Source organism: Eleutherodactylus coqui, chromosome 2 (genome assembly GCF_035609145.1).
Source record: "Eleutherodactylus coqui strain aEleCoq1 chromosome 2, aEleCoq1.hap1, whole genome shotgun sequence".
Taxonomy (NCBI): Eukaryota; Metazoa; Chordata; class Amphibia; order Anura; family Eleutherodactylidae; genus Eleutherodactylus; species Eleutherodactylus coqui.
The window spans coordinates 194880667-194902008 of NC_089838.1; the positions used below are offsets into that span (position 1 = coordinate 194880667).

Sequence of the window (21342 nt, forward strand, 5' to 3'; positions counted from 1 at the left end):
AATACTCTCTCTGTTCTCTAGTGTTGGCTATCCCTCTTAGCTTTGTGTCGTCGGCAAATTTGATCAGTTTCCCATCAATTCCATCCTCCAGATCATTTATAAAAATGTTGAACAACACTGGGCCTAGGACAGAGCCTTGTGGTACCCCACTTTGATACATTTTTCCACTTGTATGTGCAGCCATTTATGACCACTCTGAGTACGATCACTCAGTCAGTTGTGAATCCACCTAACAGTTGCCTTGTCAATCTCATATTTGGTCATTTTTTCAATAAGTATGGTATGAGATACTTTGTCAAATGCTTTACTAAGGTCAAGATAAACTATGTCCACCACATTTCCCTGATCAGCCTAGTCGGTGATACTGTCTTAGAAGGAAATTAGATTCGTTTGGCATGACTTGTTTGTTACAAACCCATGCTTGCTCTGGTTAATTACTCCATTTTCATCCAAGTACTTGCATACATGCTGTTTAATCATTTGTTCAAAGATCTTTCCCGGTATAGAAGTCAGGCTCACAGGCCTGTAGTTTCCTGGATCCACATTCTTCCTTTTTTTTAAGATAGGGATAATATTTGCCCTTTTCCAATCTTCTGGGACTTCTCTTGTTCTCCAGGAATTTTCAAAGATTATGGCGAGTGGTTCAGCAATTACCTCCGCTCCTTCCTTTAATATCCGAGGATGTAATTCATCTAGACCTTGAGACTTGAATTCATTTAAGTTAGCTAAGTGTTCCCTCACCATCTCTCTGCTTATAGATAGCCTGCATTCTTTTATTACCTCAATAGCACAGGGAAGATCAGTTGATGTTCCATCTACTTTCTGAAAGAAAACCGATACAAAATAGGAATTAAAAAGTTCGGTCTTCTCAACATAATTCTTAACCAATTCACCATTTTCATCTTGTAAGCATCCAATAGCATCTTTGACTTTTCTTTTGCTTTTGACATACCCCAAAATCATTTTTTATCCTCCTAGTGTCCCTCTACTGCTTGGTTCTGTACTAAAAATGAGGATGGGCTGTGGATGTCCTGTACATGGTGCCGCTCCTACAATTCCCCAGCGCATCATGTGCCGCTGTCATCACTCGTACAACGCCCCTGCACTCCATCATCTGTTCACAATCCCTCCCACACACCACAAGCCACAGGACATGGCAGCTCCTCTGCACTAGCCACTGACTAGCAATGATTGCTGAACAAACAGTCCAATTAGTCCCCTCCCATACTAGTTACCCCAGCACAAGAGGGGAGGAAATATCTACTAAGAGGAGGCAATAGTTCTTCAGGTGGAGGCAGGATCGTCACTTGGAAGGCAGACCACAGATCATGGCTATGTCAGTGTAGAGCGTTGGTTAGTGCGAGGGGGAGGGGAGAGCACAGCAGCCCTTGCACAGACTTCACTGACTGAGTGCAGAGAACCACTCGTCCAAGATTGTTGTGACTCCACTTCCTCAGGGATGCCCTAGCAGCCGTATGACGGGCTACAAAACAGTGCAGGACATAATTAGTTTCTTGCTTTGCAGCTGCTAATGCTGCTGCTGTCTGGATCCATTAGGTGAGGGGCAGGAGATATATTGGCACCTTGTGCAGTGGGACAAGCAATTAGGAAATAATCTTCTCCCTATCAATGGTAATTCGCAGAGATCCTGAAAAGTGGTTACTGCACATGCTAAGCTTTATGTCCCTCTGTGGCTTCATTGAAGTCAGTGAAGACCATAGAAGTCTATTAACACAGTCGAACATGCAGAGTAAAAGAAGAGCCCCAGGGATGCCGAGCGGCAGGCTCCAGGCAATTAACTATTAAGTACTTATCTTGACTATAGCTCATCAATGGTATTTGCCCTGCAAACTCCTTTAATAAGGAAATCGATTAATAGCATTTATGGGGAAAAACACTTTAAATATTTCTGCAGCTCTTAATATTTTGAGCAAAATTCTTAGTTTTACCTGGAGAATGAGGGCTCGTTCCCATCCCTTAAGTTTTATCTGGTATGGCAGAAACATTTTTGGAGATCCAATATGGGGAGCTGTACTCATTACAGTCCCGAGGCCTCTGCCAGCACTGCAAGAGCACGATTTAGGCTATTCCTTCCATAGGTGATGCTAATAATCTTTATATAGCACCAACATAATCTGCAGTGCTTTACAAATCAGAGGGTAAATGTGCAGACAATATCAGACATCATCTTAATGGGGAATGGATCTCTGGAATGAAAGCACCATGCTAGATAATAGTTCAGGTATGCCAGAGCTTTCTGACTTCAGCTGAAGCTCATTTTATACATTTTGCTAGGAATAGGTCTTCAACATATATAAAATGACGTTTGTGCACTTCAGGCCCCCCTGTTGGTTTGTACTTAGTAATCTATGCCTTTGGCAAAAGCCTCCCAAAACAGTATTTCTTATTGAAAATTATTTTCTCCCTCCTATTTTACAAAAACATTTTATAGCTATATTGGATCTTTGAGACTTACAGTACACGCAGTCCTTCTGCATAGAATATCGATTGGTTCAGGGGTCACCATTATATATTGAAACCATAACTAGATTAAAAAAACTGGTAATTGGTCCTAAAACCTCCAAAAGGTCACCCAAAAGTAACACAACAGGAAGATTGACAATGCATGTAATGTACATCATTGTAGCAGCCAGGAAGAGCTGCTGGAAGCTGTAATCACTTTCTATGTAGAGGACAGAAGTGTCTTCAGGGTCTGTACAGAACACCGAGTACCAGAAAAATAACATGCAGCCGCCCTCAACTGGTGTCCAGATAAAGAAAGCTCAGAATATATAGTACTGTACAGAGGTGCTATTAACCTCTTGAGGACTGTCCCTTTTTTTCTATTTTCGGTTTTTCCTCCCCCCTTTTTAAAAAATCAGAACCCTTTTATTTATTTATTGACGTAGCTGTATGAGGGCTTGTTTTTTTTGCGGGACAAATTGTATTTTTTTCAATGGTACAATATAGTGTACTGAAAAACTTTAAAAAAATTCTTATTGAAGTGAAATGGGAAAAAAAACTAAATTCCATCATCTGTGTGTGCCTCTTGTTTCTACAGCATAAACACTGCAACAAAAATGACCTGATAACTTTATTCTATGGGTCAGTAGGATTACTGCGATACCAAATTTATATAGTTTTTTTTTGTGTGTGTGGGACATCCTGCATTTTCTGTTAGTACCATTTTGGAGTACATACGACTTTTTCATTGCTTTTTATTACATTTTTTTCTTAGAGAGGGGATGACCAAAAAATTGCAATTCTGGCATTCTTTATTTTTTTTCGGACAATGTTCACTGTGCAGGGTAAATAATGCGTTACCGTGATAAATCAGACTCTTACAGAGTCCGCAATACCATATATGTAGTTTTGTTTTATTTTTTAGATTCCTTTATTCTAAAAATGGCAAAAAACTTTTATTACCTTTTTTTTAAAATTAGTAAAACTTACTTAAACTTAATTTTACTTTAAAAAAAAAAAAAATTTCAGCCCCCAGAGTGAACAAGAACTTGCAATGCTTTGATCACTCCTGCAGTATGATGTAATGACATAGCATTACATCATAGGCATTCTATCAAGCCATGCCTTGGGCATGGCTTGATAGCCATTCTGCTAAGACAGCCCTCAGGCCTTTCAGAAGGCCCCCGTTTGCCATGACACCCGCACAGCTCCCTGCGATCTCATTGAGGATTGGCCGTATGGGACCCCCGAACATCGGCCGGGGAATTTAAATGCTGCTGTCAGAATTGTAAGTGGCATTTAAAGGGTGAACAACTCCGATGAGCTGTATGGCTTAGCGGAGCTGTTGTCGCCAGATATCGGCTGTAAGAAACAGCCGGTGCCCACATTGTATCATATATACCCCTACACTGCAGGTCGTAACCTTATGTCTGTGATCGTTAAGTGTTAAACAGCCAATCAATGCATGCACTTCAGTAATACAAGGATTTTACCAGTGCTGATTGGTTGGATTTTCCAGTATTGTGTACGCAACATAGATCAGGACAATCTGTGACATTGTATGTTGAGTCTGGTTTCACCTTACAGTGGCTCAAGAAAGACCATTGTATGTTGAAAATATTGTATGCCAAGGCCATTGCAACTTAAGGAATCACTGTATTCACACTTTCATTGAAGACTGGAAACTGATGGCCATTCCAAAACCATACTCGATATAAACTAGGAAATCTATGTTTTGTGTTAATTCTTGTAATGTCCAGCTGTCAGGGTAATATTCTTTCTAAGTACAGCACCAATCAGGCCCACCCCACTTGCCCCGTTGCCGGCGGTAAAGAAAAAAACACCACACAGAGGTCTGGTATCATTCCTCACACGGGACATGGCTGCGCTTTGCCGACGTGCTTTATTACAGATTACATGAGATCTTATACCCTTTGTCCCATCACCAACAAGGGGTGATGGGCTCATAACCATATATGGGCAGTCCGGATTTCCGGCCTGAGACACTGAAAATCATATAACAGTCATTATCTTGATACTGGCGCCTCTGGCTTATGTACAGAAAATCACGTATTCAATTAACTCCAGTACAAAGAATCACCCACTCAATTCTAAGAAAACGGCCAAGCATGCATTCTCCATATATGGGAAGTCCGGATTTCCGGCCTAAGACAGTGAAAATTATGTACATAGTGGAACATCTTGATATCTTGCTTCTGGGAAAACGGCCAAGTACACGCGGCCTTCATGTCTGGTTCGGTATCATCTCTGAATTTCTAGAACATCTCTCTCAGCCTTGCAAAGCCTTGGAATATCTGATGTAAGGCGACATATAAGTTTTTTCTCATTTGGAATTGAATAAAACTTGCATATAGGTATAAAAGTATAAAGAACATATGGCAATATATATATATACCCTCACACAGCCAATGCCCAAATTTCAGTTTTTTCACATGCTGTAAAGCATTCCCATTTGGGATTACTTGATACATACTAGTAGTCGTCATCGTTCTGAGTAAATGTCCCATGGGGAATTTGAATGTTGGCTGTTTATTGTGCAGCCATAGAAAATTAGAGGTTTTTCAAGGAGTTTCCCCAAAATTTTCCAAAACACTAACCAACCCGGTACAACACCATGTCCATCGCATCACATCACTTGTTGGCTTATACAGTGTGTGCTTGAGCCTGTCCATGTATCCGACGTGAGTAGTGACAACATGTACATTGGAGGGGGGAATGAGCTGCGAAGCATTGTATGTTGGATGTACTGGAGGATGGGAGAGTGCATGAAGTAAAGGCTCAGCTGGGAAGATATTAATAAAGTACAGAAATGTATAAGAATAGCCTTTATATGGACTTTAAATAAAATCTGGTTTTGGAAAAACCCGTGAACCCCTTAGTGACGGCCCCATCGGGATACTACGTCCTCAGTAAGTGGGCTTTAATCCTAGAGGACGTAGTATTATGCGTCCTCTTAGGATTAATGCCCACTTGCCTGAGGATGTGACAGCTCCATGCTGTCGGTGCCCGCAGGTAGCCGACAGCATGGAGCTGTCATCCCGGGCTGCGGGCAGTCCGCCCTGGCATTGCGATCGGCGCTATCCAATGGATAGCGCCGATCGCATAAAAGTTTTCAAAAAAAGTTAAAGATTCAGCTGCCCTGATGGATTGGATCCATCAGGGCAGCTGAAAATACTCACCCGCCTTCTTCGCGCTGCCCCCGAAGATCTGGTCCTCCCAGACCTGCCGCCGGTCTTCTGCGCATGCGCACCAGACGATGACGTCACGCGCATGTGCAGAAGCCCGGAAGCCCCCAGCAAATTTAAAATCTCCTGACTCCCAGCTCCTGAAGGTAGCCGGGAACCAGGAGATGTTACCGGGGACCACGGTGAGCGGTCCCCGGGCCCGCGATTGCCTCTATCCATTGGATAGCGGCGATCGCGAAAAAGTTTTTTAAAAAGTACAAGTTTCACCTCCCCTCATGGATCCGATCCATGAGGGGAGGTAAAAATACTCACCTCAGGTCCGCCGGTGTTCCTGGACCCGAAGTCCCCGTTTGCGCATGCGTGCACAGAGGGGCTCGAGCCCCAGGAAATTTATCCTATGGATAACAGTGATCATTTTTAAGTTAAAAAAAAGTGTAAAAAGTAAAAAAAAAAGTGTTTAAAAAAGTTTAAAAAAAAGGTTAAAAAACCTTACGTCTCATCACCCCCCACGGATCATATCCATGAGGGAGGATGAAATGACGTACCTAAGGCCCGCGGATTTATCCGTGGACCTTACCCCAGCTTCTGCGCACGTGCCCATGGCCAAAATGGCAGGCGCAGCGCAAAAGCCGTGGCTTGCCAAGGTAATTTAAAATCTCCCTGATCCTGGCTACAAAACTTAGCTAAGAGCCTGGAGATTTCACGGGGGGGCCGCGGTGAGCGGTTCCTGATCACATGTTAGCCGTTATCCAATGGATAATGGCGATCACGTAAAAGTAAAAAAAAGGTGAAGGTTCATCTCCCCTCACCGATACAATCGGTTAGATGAGATGAAACTTTTTACCGGAGGTCTCCGTATTTGCACCCCGCCGCGATCTTCCTCCGTGAACTTTCCCGGATTCTGCACATTCGGCCAACAGCAAAACACCGCACACATGCGCAGAAGTCGGGGAGCCCAAGAAATATAAAATCTTCTTGCTCCCAGCGACCAACGGTTGCCGAGAGCCTGGAGCAGTGACTTTGTTGAGCGGTTGCCGGTCACGTGATAAAAAGGTAGCGATCTATCTTTGGCCGGTCTCACATGACCAGATAGGAATTACGGATTTCACATGCGTCTGATCCGCGGTAAAACGCAGATCAATCGCATTGGATTACACAATTCCGCTCACATTAGCGGGTCGGAATTGCGTAATCCACTCGCAGAAAAGAGAACGCAGCAGGTTCTATTTTACCGCGGATATCCGCAACATAGAGCCCATTGTGCTCCATGGTCGCGGATATACCCGCAACCCATACGCAACTACTTTGCATACGGGCTGCGGGTACCCGCGTCATCGCTAAGCGACGGTGCGGGAAATACAAACAAAAAAAATTGTACTGCGCATGACCGCCTGTGTGAGTAGGCAGTTATGCGCAGTACATTACATGGCCGTACGCAGGGTCACGGCCGGCTCACAGCTGGGATCCACTGCGGGCCTCCGCAAGCCGATTCCACCTACGGCTGTGTGAGCCTGGCGTTATTCAGACCGTTACCTGTAATACGCAATTTACAAGAAGCCCCGGGAACGCTCGCCTTCCTGCAGTTCCAGGAGCACCTTGTTGAGCGTCTTCTGTGTGAGACCGCCGCACCTCATCAAGCTTACGGAGACTCACAGAGCGCCACTTTTTACACCCCCTACTGAGGTCATGAAATACCCCCAAAAGCATGAGAGGAGGGGGGATACACTGTTTTATTGCCCCATGTACCCATCCCAACCAGCCTCCGTAATTACCCCTGTCTTTGGAAATACTACACAGATCACATCATTACTTTTATCTAAGATCTGGGGAACGCCGAAAAGGGCGCGGAGTGTGTGTGTGTGTGTGTGGGGGGGGATTTTTTTAAGGTGTTAATTTTTATTCCGTACAAGTGGGTAATGGGACCTGGAATGTATTCAGTTGTGCCCTGCAATCCAACGGGTGTTCCCTCCATTACAGGCCTTGCCATGTGTCCTTTAAGTAGATTAGGGCCACAATGGGTATGTTTCTGAACTCTGGACAAACGGGGGTATCCATTTTGGGGTGAAGGTCTTCATTCCTATATACACTGTACAAAAAAAACAGTTTTTAAATTGACAAAATTGCCAAAAAAATGAAAATCGTAATTTTTTACTTCTGCTTTGCTAAGATTCATTCAAATACTGTGGGGTCAAAATACGAAGTACACCGCTAGATGAATTCGTTAAGGGGTCTAGTTTTCAAAATGGGGTCATTTTTGGGGTTTCTTTATTGTTTTAGATGCTCAATGGCTCTACAAGTGGGCAATAGGGCCTGGAATTTATTCCGGTGTACCCTGAAATCCAACGGGTGCTCCTTCCATTATAGGCCTAGCCATGTGTCCTTTAAGTAGATTAGGGCCACAAGGGGTATGTTTCTGAACACAGGACAAACAGGGGTATCCATTTTGGGGTGAAAGTCTTCATTCCTATGTGTGCTGTACAAAAAAAACAGTTTTTAAATTGATACAACTGCCAAAAAATGAAAATTGTGATTTTTTTTTTCTTACTGCTTTGCTTATATTTATTTAAAAATTGTAGAGTAAAAATACACAGTACACCCCTAGATAAATTCGTTAAGGGGTCTAGTTTTTAAAATGGGATCATTTGTTGGGGTTCTCTGTCGTTTTGGCCGCTCAAGGGCTCTACAAGTGGGCAATGGGGCCTAAATCACCTTCATGCTAAATTTCTGTTCTGAAAGCCACCGACTACTCCTTTCATTTTGTGCCCCGTTGTGCATCCAGACAAAAGAATAGGGCCACAATGGGTATGTCTCTGAACACGGGACAAACAGAGGTATCCATTTTGGGGTGCAAGTCTTCATTCATGTGTGTGCTGTACAAAAAAAGGAGTTTTTAAAATGACAGAATTGCCAAAAAAACAAAAATCACATTTTTTCCCTTTGCTTTGCTTGAATTCATTCAAAAACTGTGGGGTCAAAATGGGCAGTACACGCCTAGATAAATTCGTTAAGGGGTCTAGTTTTCAAAATGGGGTCACTTGTGGGGGGTTCTGTTTGGTTTTGGCCGCTCAAGAGCTCTACAAATGTGCTATGGGGCCTAAAACACCTTCAAGGAAAATTTATGTTCTGAAAACCACCGACCACTCCTTTCATTTTGGGCCCCGTTGTGCATCCAGACATAAGATTAGGGCCACAATGGGTATGTCTCTGAACACGGGAGAAACAGGGGTATCCATTTTGGGGTGCAAGGCTTCAGTCATGTGTGTGCTGTACAAAAAAAGCTGTTTTTAAAATGACAGAATTGACAAAAAAACGAAAATCACAATTTTTACCTTTTGTTTTGCTTCAATTTATACAAAAACTGTGGCGTCACAATAGGTAGTACACCCCTAGATAAATTCGTTAAGGGGTCTAGTTTTCAAAATGGGGTCATTTGTGGGGGTTCTCTTTGGTTTTGGCCGCTCAAGAGCTCTACAAAAGTGCTGTGGGGCCTAAAACACCTTCAAGTAAAATTTATGTTCTGAAAGACACTGACTACTCCTTTCATTTTAGGCCCTGTTGTGCATCCAGACATAAGATTAGGGCGACAATGGGTATATTTCTGAACACGGGAGAAACAGGGGTATTCATTTTGGTGTGTAAATCCTCATTTTCATGGGCACTATAGGAAAAAAATATGTCTTTAAAATGACATATTTGCAAAAGTTGAATTAATTCCTGAAAAAAACCCGTGGGGTCAAAATACTCATGACACCCCTCAGTGAATACATTAAGGGGTGTAGTTTATAAAATGGGGTCATTTGGGGGGGTATCTATTATTATGACACTCATGAGGCTTTGCAAACTTGGCTTGGTGCAGGAAAACAAAGTGTTCCTCAAAATGCTGAAAAGTAATGTTAAATTTGTACGTCATCTAAATGGTTAAAAAAACACAAGTTTTTCAAATGTGCATTCAGAATAAAGTAAACAGATGCAAATATATATCTTATCAAAAATTTGTACAGTATGTTTGGACGTATTTAATAAATATACACAAATTATATCGGTCTCTTTTTACCACCAAAATGAAGTACAACATGTGGCGAAAAAACAATGTCAGAATCATTTGGATATGCGAAACCTTTACAGAGTTATACTATGTTGAACGACGCATGTCAGACTTCCAAAATTTGGCTCCGTCACTAAGGCGCAAACAGGCTCCGTCACTAAGGGGTTAATATTTACATTAAAATTCTAAATAGAATGAAGATTTTTCTTATATAATCCATTCTTCTGCGGTTTCGTCTTAGGAATATTGACTTACACAAATGTATAGACGTGGGAGTAGAGTATTATTTTCACTTGCCTCAGGACGACTGCAGAAAGTGGCCATATGAACGTAAATCCATCTTCTCTCCCTGTGGGGCCAATCAATTTTAGATAATGCCGTATTTGACTGAATCTTTACTATGGTGCCGAAAAGAAGCCTATTAATAGTCCTAATCAGTTATGTTATCTCATAATTAGCTTGGATATAAAATTGTAACGACACATTAATTAATATGGATCTTTTATATGCAGTTTTTACTTACGCTTTAAAATAATCATCAAGACTGTACAATGCCTGGAGCAGACTATGGCCATACAGATCAATGTTCGGAAGAGGCCACTAGGGAGAAGAGTCATAAAGCAGCCATTTTGTGCACATTTTCATCCGACTTCTCACTGGCTAAAGAGAGCAGCAAGTTAATCCGAACTCCCCAAGGATGGCTCCAACCATCTTCATGTTATGCTGAGGAAAGCTGGCTTCAAGAACGCCTTATGGCAGATTGCTGACTCCTCCTTGGCTTCCTCCGCTTACTAGTGCCCCCCCCCCTTAATTTATTCACAAGAAGGGGAAGGGCTGAGGAAATTGTAACAAAGTGGCATATGGTAGAGATAAATTCTGTACTTTATGCAGTAAATATGCAAATGTCGCAGCTTATTTAGAAGGGGTGCCATTAATAACCCAGGCTTGAGATGGACAGCTGGGCCACTTAATACAGTCTTTTCAGGAAAGATTACCTGCCCAGTCTGTGATTTCCATATTCCTAGCCTATTAACACACAACACGTAAATTGAATTAAAATTTAGTGATATAAAATTGCACTTATCAACCCAAACCATTAAATTTATTATCAGGGCTAGGTTTTCCAGCTCAGTCGGTTATAATTTCCAGAGCTCTTTATCTATATAAATTTAATTAGCCTTGATATAATCACTATATTATAGAACTAATTAAAGATTTAGATAAGTGCTGAGAGAGCTTATTTAATACCCCATAAAGTTCAATGTGGAAAATTAAAAAGGCCGTACTTCAGACGTTTGTGAAGTTTATGAAACCCAGTGCCTGTATCAGTGGATTTAAAAAACTAAATCTGATTTAATTGCACTTAATGGGCTTCTTAATGTTTAAAATATCACCAAATTCTTGTTGCTGTTTCATCTTTGTGAACAGAAGCTTTTTGTAGTGTGTATAATGAATGACAGACTGTAATGAAATGTATTCAGTAGGCAACATCATAAAGGCATTGTGATACGGTGAACCGGATCAGGTTCCCTCGCTCATCCGCTAGCAACACTCTAATTTCCTCTATAATGTAATATAGACTGTCCCAATTTCAAATAGTAACTACGATAACTAATTATAAATGGGGGTATATTTTTTCAATGTACACATCACTGCTGTTAACGAGCGGCTTGTGGGCCAACTTCTTGAGCTGCCTCAAGAACGGGTTGTCTTGATTGTCCAGGGCATAGCCTGCTATTCATAATCGTCTTTCCAATAGTGCTGTTTTGGGGTTTCTAGCCTTCATCAGTAAAGAGCAGGGGGTACCAGAGAGTACCTCCCAAAAGGAGATGGACTAAGGCTGTATTCACATGGAGCATTAGAAGTGCTGTAAAAACTGCACCAAAACCTCACTGACACAACGCATAAATCTTATTTGTATAGCGCCAACTTATTCCGCAGCGCTTTCAGGTAATTTATCACCCCCACTAAGTTGGGTACTCATTTTACCGACCTCAGAAGGATGGAAGGGTAAGTAAACATTGAGACGGGGATTAAACCTGCAACCTTCAGGTCGTGAGCAAGAGCTTAGGACTGCATTTCTGTGCTGCGGGTTCTTTGTGGTTAAAACCACAACTGTATCGAAAACTTTGGTGAAGTGCACCAATTCTTTGTTTCACTGACTCTGGAGCGACTGGACACTTCATATTGACTGCGCTTGGGTGTTTATTATGGATAGACTCCATGCTGCTTATTTTTTAAACTTGTTCACTTGTAGAAAGTATAAGGCCATTAAACTGCATCACGAAAGCAACGTAAAGCCCAACCAATATGTGTCTATCCTGCCTACAGTAAAGGGTTAATATCCACTTGCAGTAATAATCAACAGTATTGCCATCTGGTAATAAACTCAGAAATTGTCAAGTGACACTTCAGATTTTGGAAGGCTGACTCTTTGCATTCCCCCCACCAGGTGAGTGGTAACTGGGGCCATGAATGTTTAATTCATTCTTGCAGCGGTGTAGGAAAATGATGTATCAGGACACGCCATTAATGCTCGGGTCATTCTGTAGAGCAGAGATTGAATATCTCTGAGAAATTAGGATTCCATTGTGAATTCTCTGCTTCTTTCTTAAAGGCCCTCCTCCCGCTGTGCTAGGTGAGGGGTGAGAATTAGCATTTAAATAGAGAGGTATTAATAGCACATGTGAGCTCCGCAGATCATCCTACTACCCTTTCTCTATCAGATGCCTCGATTGTTTCTTTTCTATTACCCCCTCTCACAAAGTCTCCAATCTCATTTTCTTATCCATTTACTTCATGGATATGATCTTTTAACAAAATGCTCTATTTTCATTCTGCGCTTGAAATAATACGCCAAAACGTTTGGAGCATTAGGAGGATATGTTTACTGTATGTGCTGAATAACATCCAGACTCGGGCTACACAGCCAAAGATCACAAGTAATTTAAGTAAATGTGGCTGCGTTGCAACATGATAGTTGCAAGAAATTCAGCAGGTTTGGGTTTCTTGCGACCGTTGTTTTGCAATTGCTGCAACCTGCATGTCTCAGTAAGAAAACATGCACTTGCATTACTTGCGATAAAGACACCAACACTGCAATCTTTGGCTGTGCAATGTAGGTTGCACCGAAAGTGGCTGTATGGTGCTAGTCTAAGACCACTCTCACACAGACTGTTTTTACAGCATTTAGCGCAGCATTTGAAACACCGCACTAAGCGCTGTAATGCGCCTTTATTGATTTCAATGGGGCCGCCAAAAGCCTATCAGCTCTACTGAGGACATGGTAGATACTTTCATTTAGTTCACATTACTGTGCTCAATTGATTAATTACAAAAACCTCTATGTGTGGTTTGTAAATTTGGATCTAAATAAGAACATACATATATGTAAAAATGCCTTTTTTCATTGGAGAAAGCAAAGCACTCTTTTGGCTGTGGCACTGACAGTTGAGTGGTGATAGGATAGTGAGCAGTGCAGAAAAGTCTGGGTGGCTTCTGTATACATGTTCATACAGTATAAGGAAACTGTGCATGCATGGAACAAGAGCCTGAACACAGTGGCAAGAGAGAAAAGCAGCCAACCACAGGGCTTAGAACTACTGGAGGTTGTCTCCAGTAGCAACTGCCATTAAACAAAGGGTTGAGATGGGGACAGAATGCTGCAGACACAGTATCCCCATAATAGTGAAATACTCCCAATTACTTGTATGGGAAGATTCAACTGATATGGGACATAGAAAGCACTGAGTCATTGTGATCTTGGTACTGCCTCTTTTTATTTTTTTTTATTCAATTAAAAAGATAATTTTGTTTTATAATTTTCCTATTTATAAGCCAGACAGTTTATGGACACTATAGCTTTAGCATAGGTGGCATATGCCGTACCAGGTAACATTGAAGGTTATTGTCTGTATCTCTGGTGGTCTAGGGCAGTGAAAGGGTTCATGCCTCTGTGCCTGGTGGTTTACAGCAATAAAGGTGCTATTGTCCACATCCCTAGTGATCTAGGGCAGTGAAAGGGTTGATGTCAATATTCTTGGTTGTCTAGAGCAGTGAAGTGGTTAATTTCAGAATACCTAGTGGTGTGGGGTTGTTAAGGGATTAATGTTAGTATACTTTAAATGGTGGTCTAAACAAGTGAAAGGAATTATGCCAGGAATACTTGGTGGTCTTGGGCAGTAAAGTTGTTAATGTCTATATACCTGTAAGTCTAGGACAGTGAAGGAGTTCTCTAGAGTTTAAAAAAAACATGGCTGTTTTCTTCTGAACACAGTGCCACCTTTGTCTATAGGGTTGTGTCAGCTCCATTGAAGTGAATGGGAGCTAAGCTGCAATACCAGACACAACCCAAGGACAAGGGTGGCTCTGTGTTTGGAAGAAAGCAGACATGTTTTTTCTAACCCTGGACAACCCCCTTAATCAAAGGACCCATGGTGGTGGGCATTGGAAGAGCAATGTGGTATATCTGGGGTCCAGTGGTTCTTCTAATGTCGCCCTGGCTGTAACCTCCTGTTTCCTCTTAATATTGATTGCAGAGATACTCGAGAGGACTGTGTAACTGTACAACTGCACATTTCTGATTGAGCAGAGCTATTCAGTGGTGCTCTGATGATTTAACCCTTTCCAATCCACTGTCTGACATCTTCCTATATTCTGATTGAAGGTTATACAGCTCCAATGTCAGAAGACGTCTGACAGGGTATTCTTACTGTCTATTGCAGCCACTCCACTGTAAGAGCCTCTCTGACGCACACACTGGCTTTAGCCAGCAGATGGCACCATTGTATAACAGCAAAAAGAGAAAGCCTTTTAGGAAATCCTAAATCCAAAATTGGATTGGTATGGGTTAAAGGGAGAATAAGAGTGCGTTTAAGGGGTTGCAACTGTGACCCTCAGCTGTGTCTCTGCCTCATATGTAGCTTAGTTGCCTTTCCATGCTCTCACATTAAAGCTATGCTACGCTCTCTCTGCTTATCAGAGGAGGAGGCTACCATTACACTTGCTTAGCATCTGCCCTGATAAGCAAAGATGATGCTGCAATTTCAGAGGCATCCTGATGAGACTCGATTGAGTGGAGAAACAGCGTCGACCTCAGCACAATTCTTAAGGTGGGATAGAGTAATGGGGATTGTATAGAGACAGGAGGTGGCGCTATACAAAAGTTTATTACTTGAATATATTGTGATTAAAAGTTTGTGTTTAAATACAAAATAGGTTCAGAATTTGGAGCTGGATTTAATTAACAATATTCTGCATGAGACAGCTCATGAAGATTAATTACTTATTATGCCTTTGTGATTTCGAGTAACATTTTTTTCAGATACAGAGTCCTTTTATATCATAATATGTAGGAATCGCTCTATTGTTCATGTTAACGATGTAAGTATATTCATTGTAAAATCCCCAATAAAACACACTGCAATCAAAAACACATATTTGTGTAAATACCTTGGTGGCACTTCAGAGAGTTTGCAAATGTTATCACCACCCAAACACTGAGTATATTTGGATAATATGGTGATAGTTTTGGTACGGGTTTTGAAAGCAGTTTATTCCGCCGCGGCCATCTCTCCCAATTGAACAAAGAGAGCCCGCAGTGAAAACGGCAATACAATTGACCTGTACGGCTTTAAATTCTGCGCAGCATGTTCGTTTCAGCGCGGTTTGGCCGCAACAGACTGTCCGTGGCGTGTGGAAGAGATTTTTGCAAATCTCATTATTGCCGCTTAGTCTCGGGCATAAGATTTCAGGCAGAATTCCGCTGCAGTTCCGCCCTGTGCAAACACAGCTTTATGGAGGATTTGGAGCATGTGAATCCCAGCAGTCGGACCCCCTAGCGATCAGACCTTTATTACCTGTGGGCATAATTTATTAGGTGGGCATGGGATAAACCCTTTTAATCAAAATTAGCTGCTTTAGGCCTAGTGCCCACGGCAGTTACGGGCTCCGCAAGCGGAATTCCGCAGCAGAGCCCCCCCCCCCCCGCCCCCCCCCCCCCAGAGTTCCCATACTTACCTCCAGATCTGCCGCCCGACGTCCCACATGACGCTTCGGCGCGCATGCACAATAGAGCGCATGACGCAGCGGCCGCATCATATGACATGCCCACACCGTCACATGACGCAGCTGGCGGTAGGCGGGGAAGCATTTTCACACTATCTTCCGCTGTGCTACAGCGGAAGATAGCGTGACAGACGGCTTCTATTGACTGCAATGAGGACGTGTGATTTCACGGTGGAATTCTGCACCGTGAGCATTGCACTATTAGGTTTAGGAAATCCGCCCGTGGGAATTAGCCCTTAATATGTGCTAGTGCATTGAAATGTGGTTCAGAACGCGGGTTGTATTGTAATCAGTATTCTATACATCAGAGGTTTGAGCTACTTTATGTCCTAGTATAAACTGCAGATGATTGTTGCTGTCAGGCTGACCTTTTGTATTCTTTATTTTGTGCATTATATAAATAATCCATCTTGTTTTCCAGTAGTTGCGTGTGTTTGCCTACTATGTATAAAAAAAAAAAAAGTCTTCAAAGTTTTCAGTTGCTGGCTGATTGCATTGCACTCACTGATCACATAACATTGTGACTTGTTTTACAGTAATTATACAACCTATTCATCCCAATGACTATGTCAGTGGAATTCACAGTGTTGCTGCTCATACAGCTGAACCCTATTGATATTAAATAACCTTCGTGCTTTGTCATGACCAGTTTAACCCAAAAAAAAAAGGCGCGCTTAAAAGGATTATGCAAAGTTATAAAGTTATCCTCTAATCACAGGATAGATGATAATTTTACGATTAGTCTGGGTCTGACCGCTAGGATCCACACTGATCCCAAGAATGTGGTCCCAGAGGTCTCACATGAATGAGAGATAGGTCGCGCACATGCACCTCCACAACATTAATTTCAATAGGTGCGCCAAAATTTGCCAAGCATTGTACTTTTCCATTTCCAGCGCCTCCATTGATATGAGTAGAATGACGGTACACTTGAATGGCCTCCATTCCAATCATGCAGGGACCTTTGTCACCCCAATTCATGGAATTGGTGAAAGTCCCAGCGGTTAGACCCCTACGGACCACAAAGTTATTCCCTTATCCTGGATGGGAGATAACTTTATAGTTTGGCATCACGCCTTTAACAGCAATGCTTCTGCGCAATCTATCATATTTCTCTTTAAAATGCATTTCTATGGGCAGTTTTACAGCAGTTGTCCTAGTTATTCTATCATCTGATGTGCCTGTGACCATCATTAAAGCATCTGTCCAGTCATGAGCTCAAAAATATACAAGACAGTACCCATAGGAGATGATTGATTATCTGCTATATATTTTCCTCACTTCTTGCTGCTTGGCCCTTTTTTCTTTAGCATTGCTTCATTAGGGCACAATTGTACTTTGTGACTGTAGCTTGGCTACAGGAGTCAGAGGTAGTCGGAGACACACCCCATGTCTCATCACTGGTTCAGGCTGCTGTTTTGTGCCTCCTCCTGCAGCACTGCCTCCTCTGATTGGCTGCTGTGTTTTTTCAAGTGTATTACACTCTCACCAGGAAATCTGTGCATAGAGAGCTGATTGCTATTACAACAAAGGCAGAAAGATTATGAAGTGCGGGTTACTAAACCAACTGTGAAAATTCTGTTACTGATCAACATAAGGAGAACCTGGAGGGTCGCATTAATGTAGCACCACTATCCAAATTATTCTCTATATGATTATTTATACAATTGCATACAGTGGAACATCTTTGGGACGACCACCCAAAATTACATTGAAAAGTTGTCTTTTAGGATTGTAGAAGAAACAAAACAAAAATATATAGCAGTCATACGCCCCTTATAAGAATGAAGTATATAGTATATATTTTTTCTTTTCTATAGAGGTACTTCTTGGGGAGGTCCCCCTTTTTATGGATAGACAGGCTTTAAGTAGTCTGCACCAAATGAGATGTCAAGACACCAGATCCTCAAGATGGCAGACTCTAATTTATTAAAACAAACAGACAAAACCAAAGCAACACACAAAATATGACCTGCATATAATTCCGATGCAACGCATTTCGGGGCTGTGGCGCCCCCTCTTCAAAAATCCTTCTGTCAGAAAACTCCTCCTGACCGCAAAGGACATCAACACGTCTTGACGCGATGACACAGTGCGTCCATGTCTCTCACTGTAGGGAACGTCACTATGCAATGATGTGACGAGGTGTTGACATCCTTTGTGGCCACGTGACGCTTCGTCGCATCAAGACGTGATGACGTTTCCCTACGGCGATGTAGCGCATTGTCACATCATCACGTAGTGTTGCAATGTGTGGCAAATGATTTCTTGTGCATATAAGGAAGAAGTTTTCTGACAGAAGGATGCTTGAAAAAAGGGGCGCCACAGCCCCGAAACGCGTTGCATCGGAATTACATGCAGGTCATATTTTATGTGTTGCTTTGGTTTTGTTTGTCTGTTTATTTTAATAAATTAGAGTCTGCCATCTTGAGGATCTGAGGTCTTACCATCTCGTTTGGTGGAGACTACTTAAAGCCTATCTATCCATAAAAAGGGAGACCTCCCTAAGAAGTAAGTACTTCTATAGAAAAGAGAAAATATATACTATATACATCATCCCTATAAGGAGCGCAGGACTACTATATATTTTTGTTTCTTTCCTTCTGTGATATTCCTGGGTCCCTCTTTGGATTCTGGTGCCAAGATTCTGTTGCTCCCTGGAGATATTTGTTTGGTTAAAGGGATGGAGTTCATTTTGGACATACGAGTGCTGTAGAGGGTCGATTCCTGAAGTGCAGCGGTCAGTTCCCTATATAGGGGACTAGACCGCTAGCACCAGGTGAGTCCCCTCCCTATTTACATACATATATAGAAAATTAAGTTTTATACCCTGACTGCTATTCCTGACAGAAAAAATCTTTTAGGATTGTAGGAGAGTGGTCTCAAAGAATATGACTATTATGCATGATATATCATGGAACTGAAAATCTGTCACAGGGAATCTGGTCTGGATAAGGGGGTGGTCTTCTCAAAGAGGTGAAGAAGTTTAGTCCAGGCTCACACAAATGGGTCGGATTCTGCATGCAGATATCTGTAGCAGAAGACCTGGACAGATTGTGGAAACGAATTGCATATGGCCGCGTACGCGTGGGGACAGTGTATTGTCCGCGCGGAAGAAAGATCCCAGGCTGGGAATGATATCAGAGAGTAGGCCAACATTGCTCAGGCAATCTGTATCTCTCCTCCAAATTCCTGATGTTGTATCTGGTCTCCTAGTAACTTGCAAACGAATCCGCTGCCATCCGCAACGTTAATTGCGTATGCACTGCAGATTGCACACATCCGCAGAGATCAATGGAGCCTATACGTGCGGAATCCGTGGTAAAATAGAGCATGCTGTGATTTGAAATACGCAATTCCTACCCGCAAGTGTGAGCGAAACTTTGAAAGTCTATACCTTTTCAATGCCAGTGTATTGCCGCATATCCTCCACGCTGACGGCGATCACAGAATCTGCTATTCAAATCTGTTCATGTGAAACCGGCCTTAAATAGATTTTATCTTTAAATTCTCTCTTGCTTGTCAGCAATGATTTCCCTTGTTGTTATGTTTACCCTAGTATTGTATATATTATATGTCCTCCCAGTGCTAACATATTACATTGCATGATAGTGAGGTGCAACTACAAGGTAAAGATTCTATACAGAAACATCGCACCTGGGGATATGAAACATCCAAATGAGCTTACAGTCTACATGGTGGGGCTTATAGTTCATTTTTCAGAAAGCGCAGCCAGCAGGGCAATGCTAGTACAGTAATGGGTTACTCTGAAGCATCGGCTTTCTTCCTTCAGTTAATCAGTATTCAGCAAGTAGGAGACAAAATCTTGTATCGCTCAAAATTCAAAACATACAAGTTGATGAAGGGGAAAAATGACTAGAGATGGAAGACAAGTGAGATGTAGAGGAATCATACATTATTAAATATCTATGATTTATTTCTACAACACAAGGGATATTTTGTACCCTCGTACAATGACAGATAATCATACAGACTTCTGTTATAAATTGTCCTAAAATTCCAAGAGCTTGCTAAATGAATAGGCCATGAGGAAATTATTACTGCACAAGTGAAGTTTTGTCATGCCTTTTAGATGTCAAGGATTCAAAGTTGGCTCCAAAATTGTGTTCTTGTAAAAGTGTCTGAGTTTTTTCTAAAGGGGTCCGCCAGTGTGTAAACAGAATAAAGAGCTCATACTCGCCTCTTTCCCCTCCCCACTTACCGCTCCCCGGCAGCTCCAGTCTCCCTGCTGACATCATCTTTGCAGGCTGCAGTCAGCGTGAGCTGTCTCCAAACAAGCTACTGCAGCCAATGAGAGAGCTCAGCGATCGTCACCGAGTGCTGTCATTGGCTGCAGTGGCAGGTTTACGGGACATCACAGTCTGACTGCAGCCAGTATACAAATACCGCAGCGGAGCGCGAAGCTGCCGGCAAGGAGATGTGAATATCTGCTCTACGAACTGTTTACAAACTGGGAAACCCATTTTGGCAAAAACTTTCATTTCGGACAACGCCTTTAACATTGTTATTAAAGCACCACAATCATTTTGATCTTTGGTAAACTGCATAAACAGATCCTGTTTTGACTTTGTCTAATTGATTTTCAGGCAGTACTATGAGATGATGTACAACACTGCTGATGAGCTGCTGAATCTAGTTGTGGACCAAGGGGTGAAATATACAGAGCTGGAGTACATCAATGCTCTCAGCCTTCTCCATCGCAGTCAGACAGGTGTAGGTGACCAGACTACCCAAAACATGAGGCTGCAACGACTCAAGGAGATCATTTGTGAGCAGGCTGCCATCAAACAAGCCACCAAAGACAAGAAGATAACCACTGTGTGAACAGTAACGGAAGTAGCAAGGTCTTTGCCAACTGCCATGTCGCATGAGTCTGAGACTCTTCCTTTAATACAAATGATTACAACCAACAACAAGAACTGATTGCCTTTGCATTGAATCAATACTCAATCGACAGTTCCTTTGTCAGTGTCCCTCTGAATTTGCATAGTCTGGATTTTTGTTTTAATTCTTGAGTAACCGTGTAGTATCTTCCAATATACTCATTATGGCAACACTTAGTTTGTATGACTATTGTCTGGCTTTTCATAATCTTAAACAGTTAGTAGTGTTTATTCCAGTTCATTTACTAAAATGCTAGTAACATGTTGTAGCCTTGTGCAAATTAAACAAAATTCAAGCTTTTCCCCATCATTCTGCGCTCAATACACCATAATGACAAAGTGAAAACAGGTTAAAAATCTTCGTAATTTTTTATTTTGTTTTTTAGAGAACAACTAACATTTTGCATGGATAGAAGTATTCAAACCTTGTACTCAGTACTTGGTTGAAGCATCTTTGGTAGCCATTATAGCCTCCAGTTCTCTTGAGTATGATGCACAAGGCTTGCAGATTGGGATTTTCCGCCATTCTTCTCTGCAGATGTTCTCAAGCTCCGTCAGGTTGGATGGGGTCCATTTGTCAACATTTTCATGTCTTTGCAGAGATGTTTGATTGGGTTCAAGTCAGGGCTCTGACTGGGCCACACAAGGACATACAGGG

At 42.1% G+C, this 21342-nt stretch overlaps 1 protein-coding gene across 1 annotated transcript in view; it reads left to right on the forward strand.

Moving 5' to 3' along the window:
* Positions 1-20861, forward strand: part of EXOC4 (exocyst complex component 4) — a 395535-nt gene extending 374674 nt beyond the window's left edge. Inside the window, exon 18 of the mRNA XM_066592136.1 lies at positions 20388-20861. Within this exon, the coding sequence (XP_066448233.1) occupies positions 20388-20625 (238 nt within the window). The 3' untranslated portion in view covers positions 20626-20861. The remainder of the gene's footprint in view (positions 1-20387) is intronic.
* Positions 20862-21342: the final 481 nt, after the last annotated feature.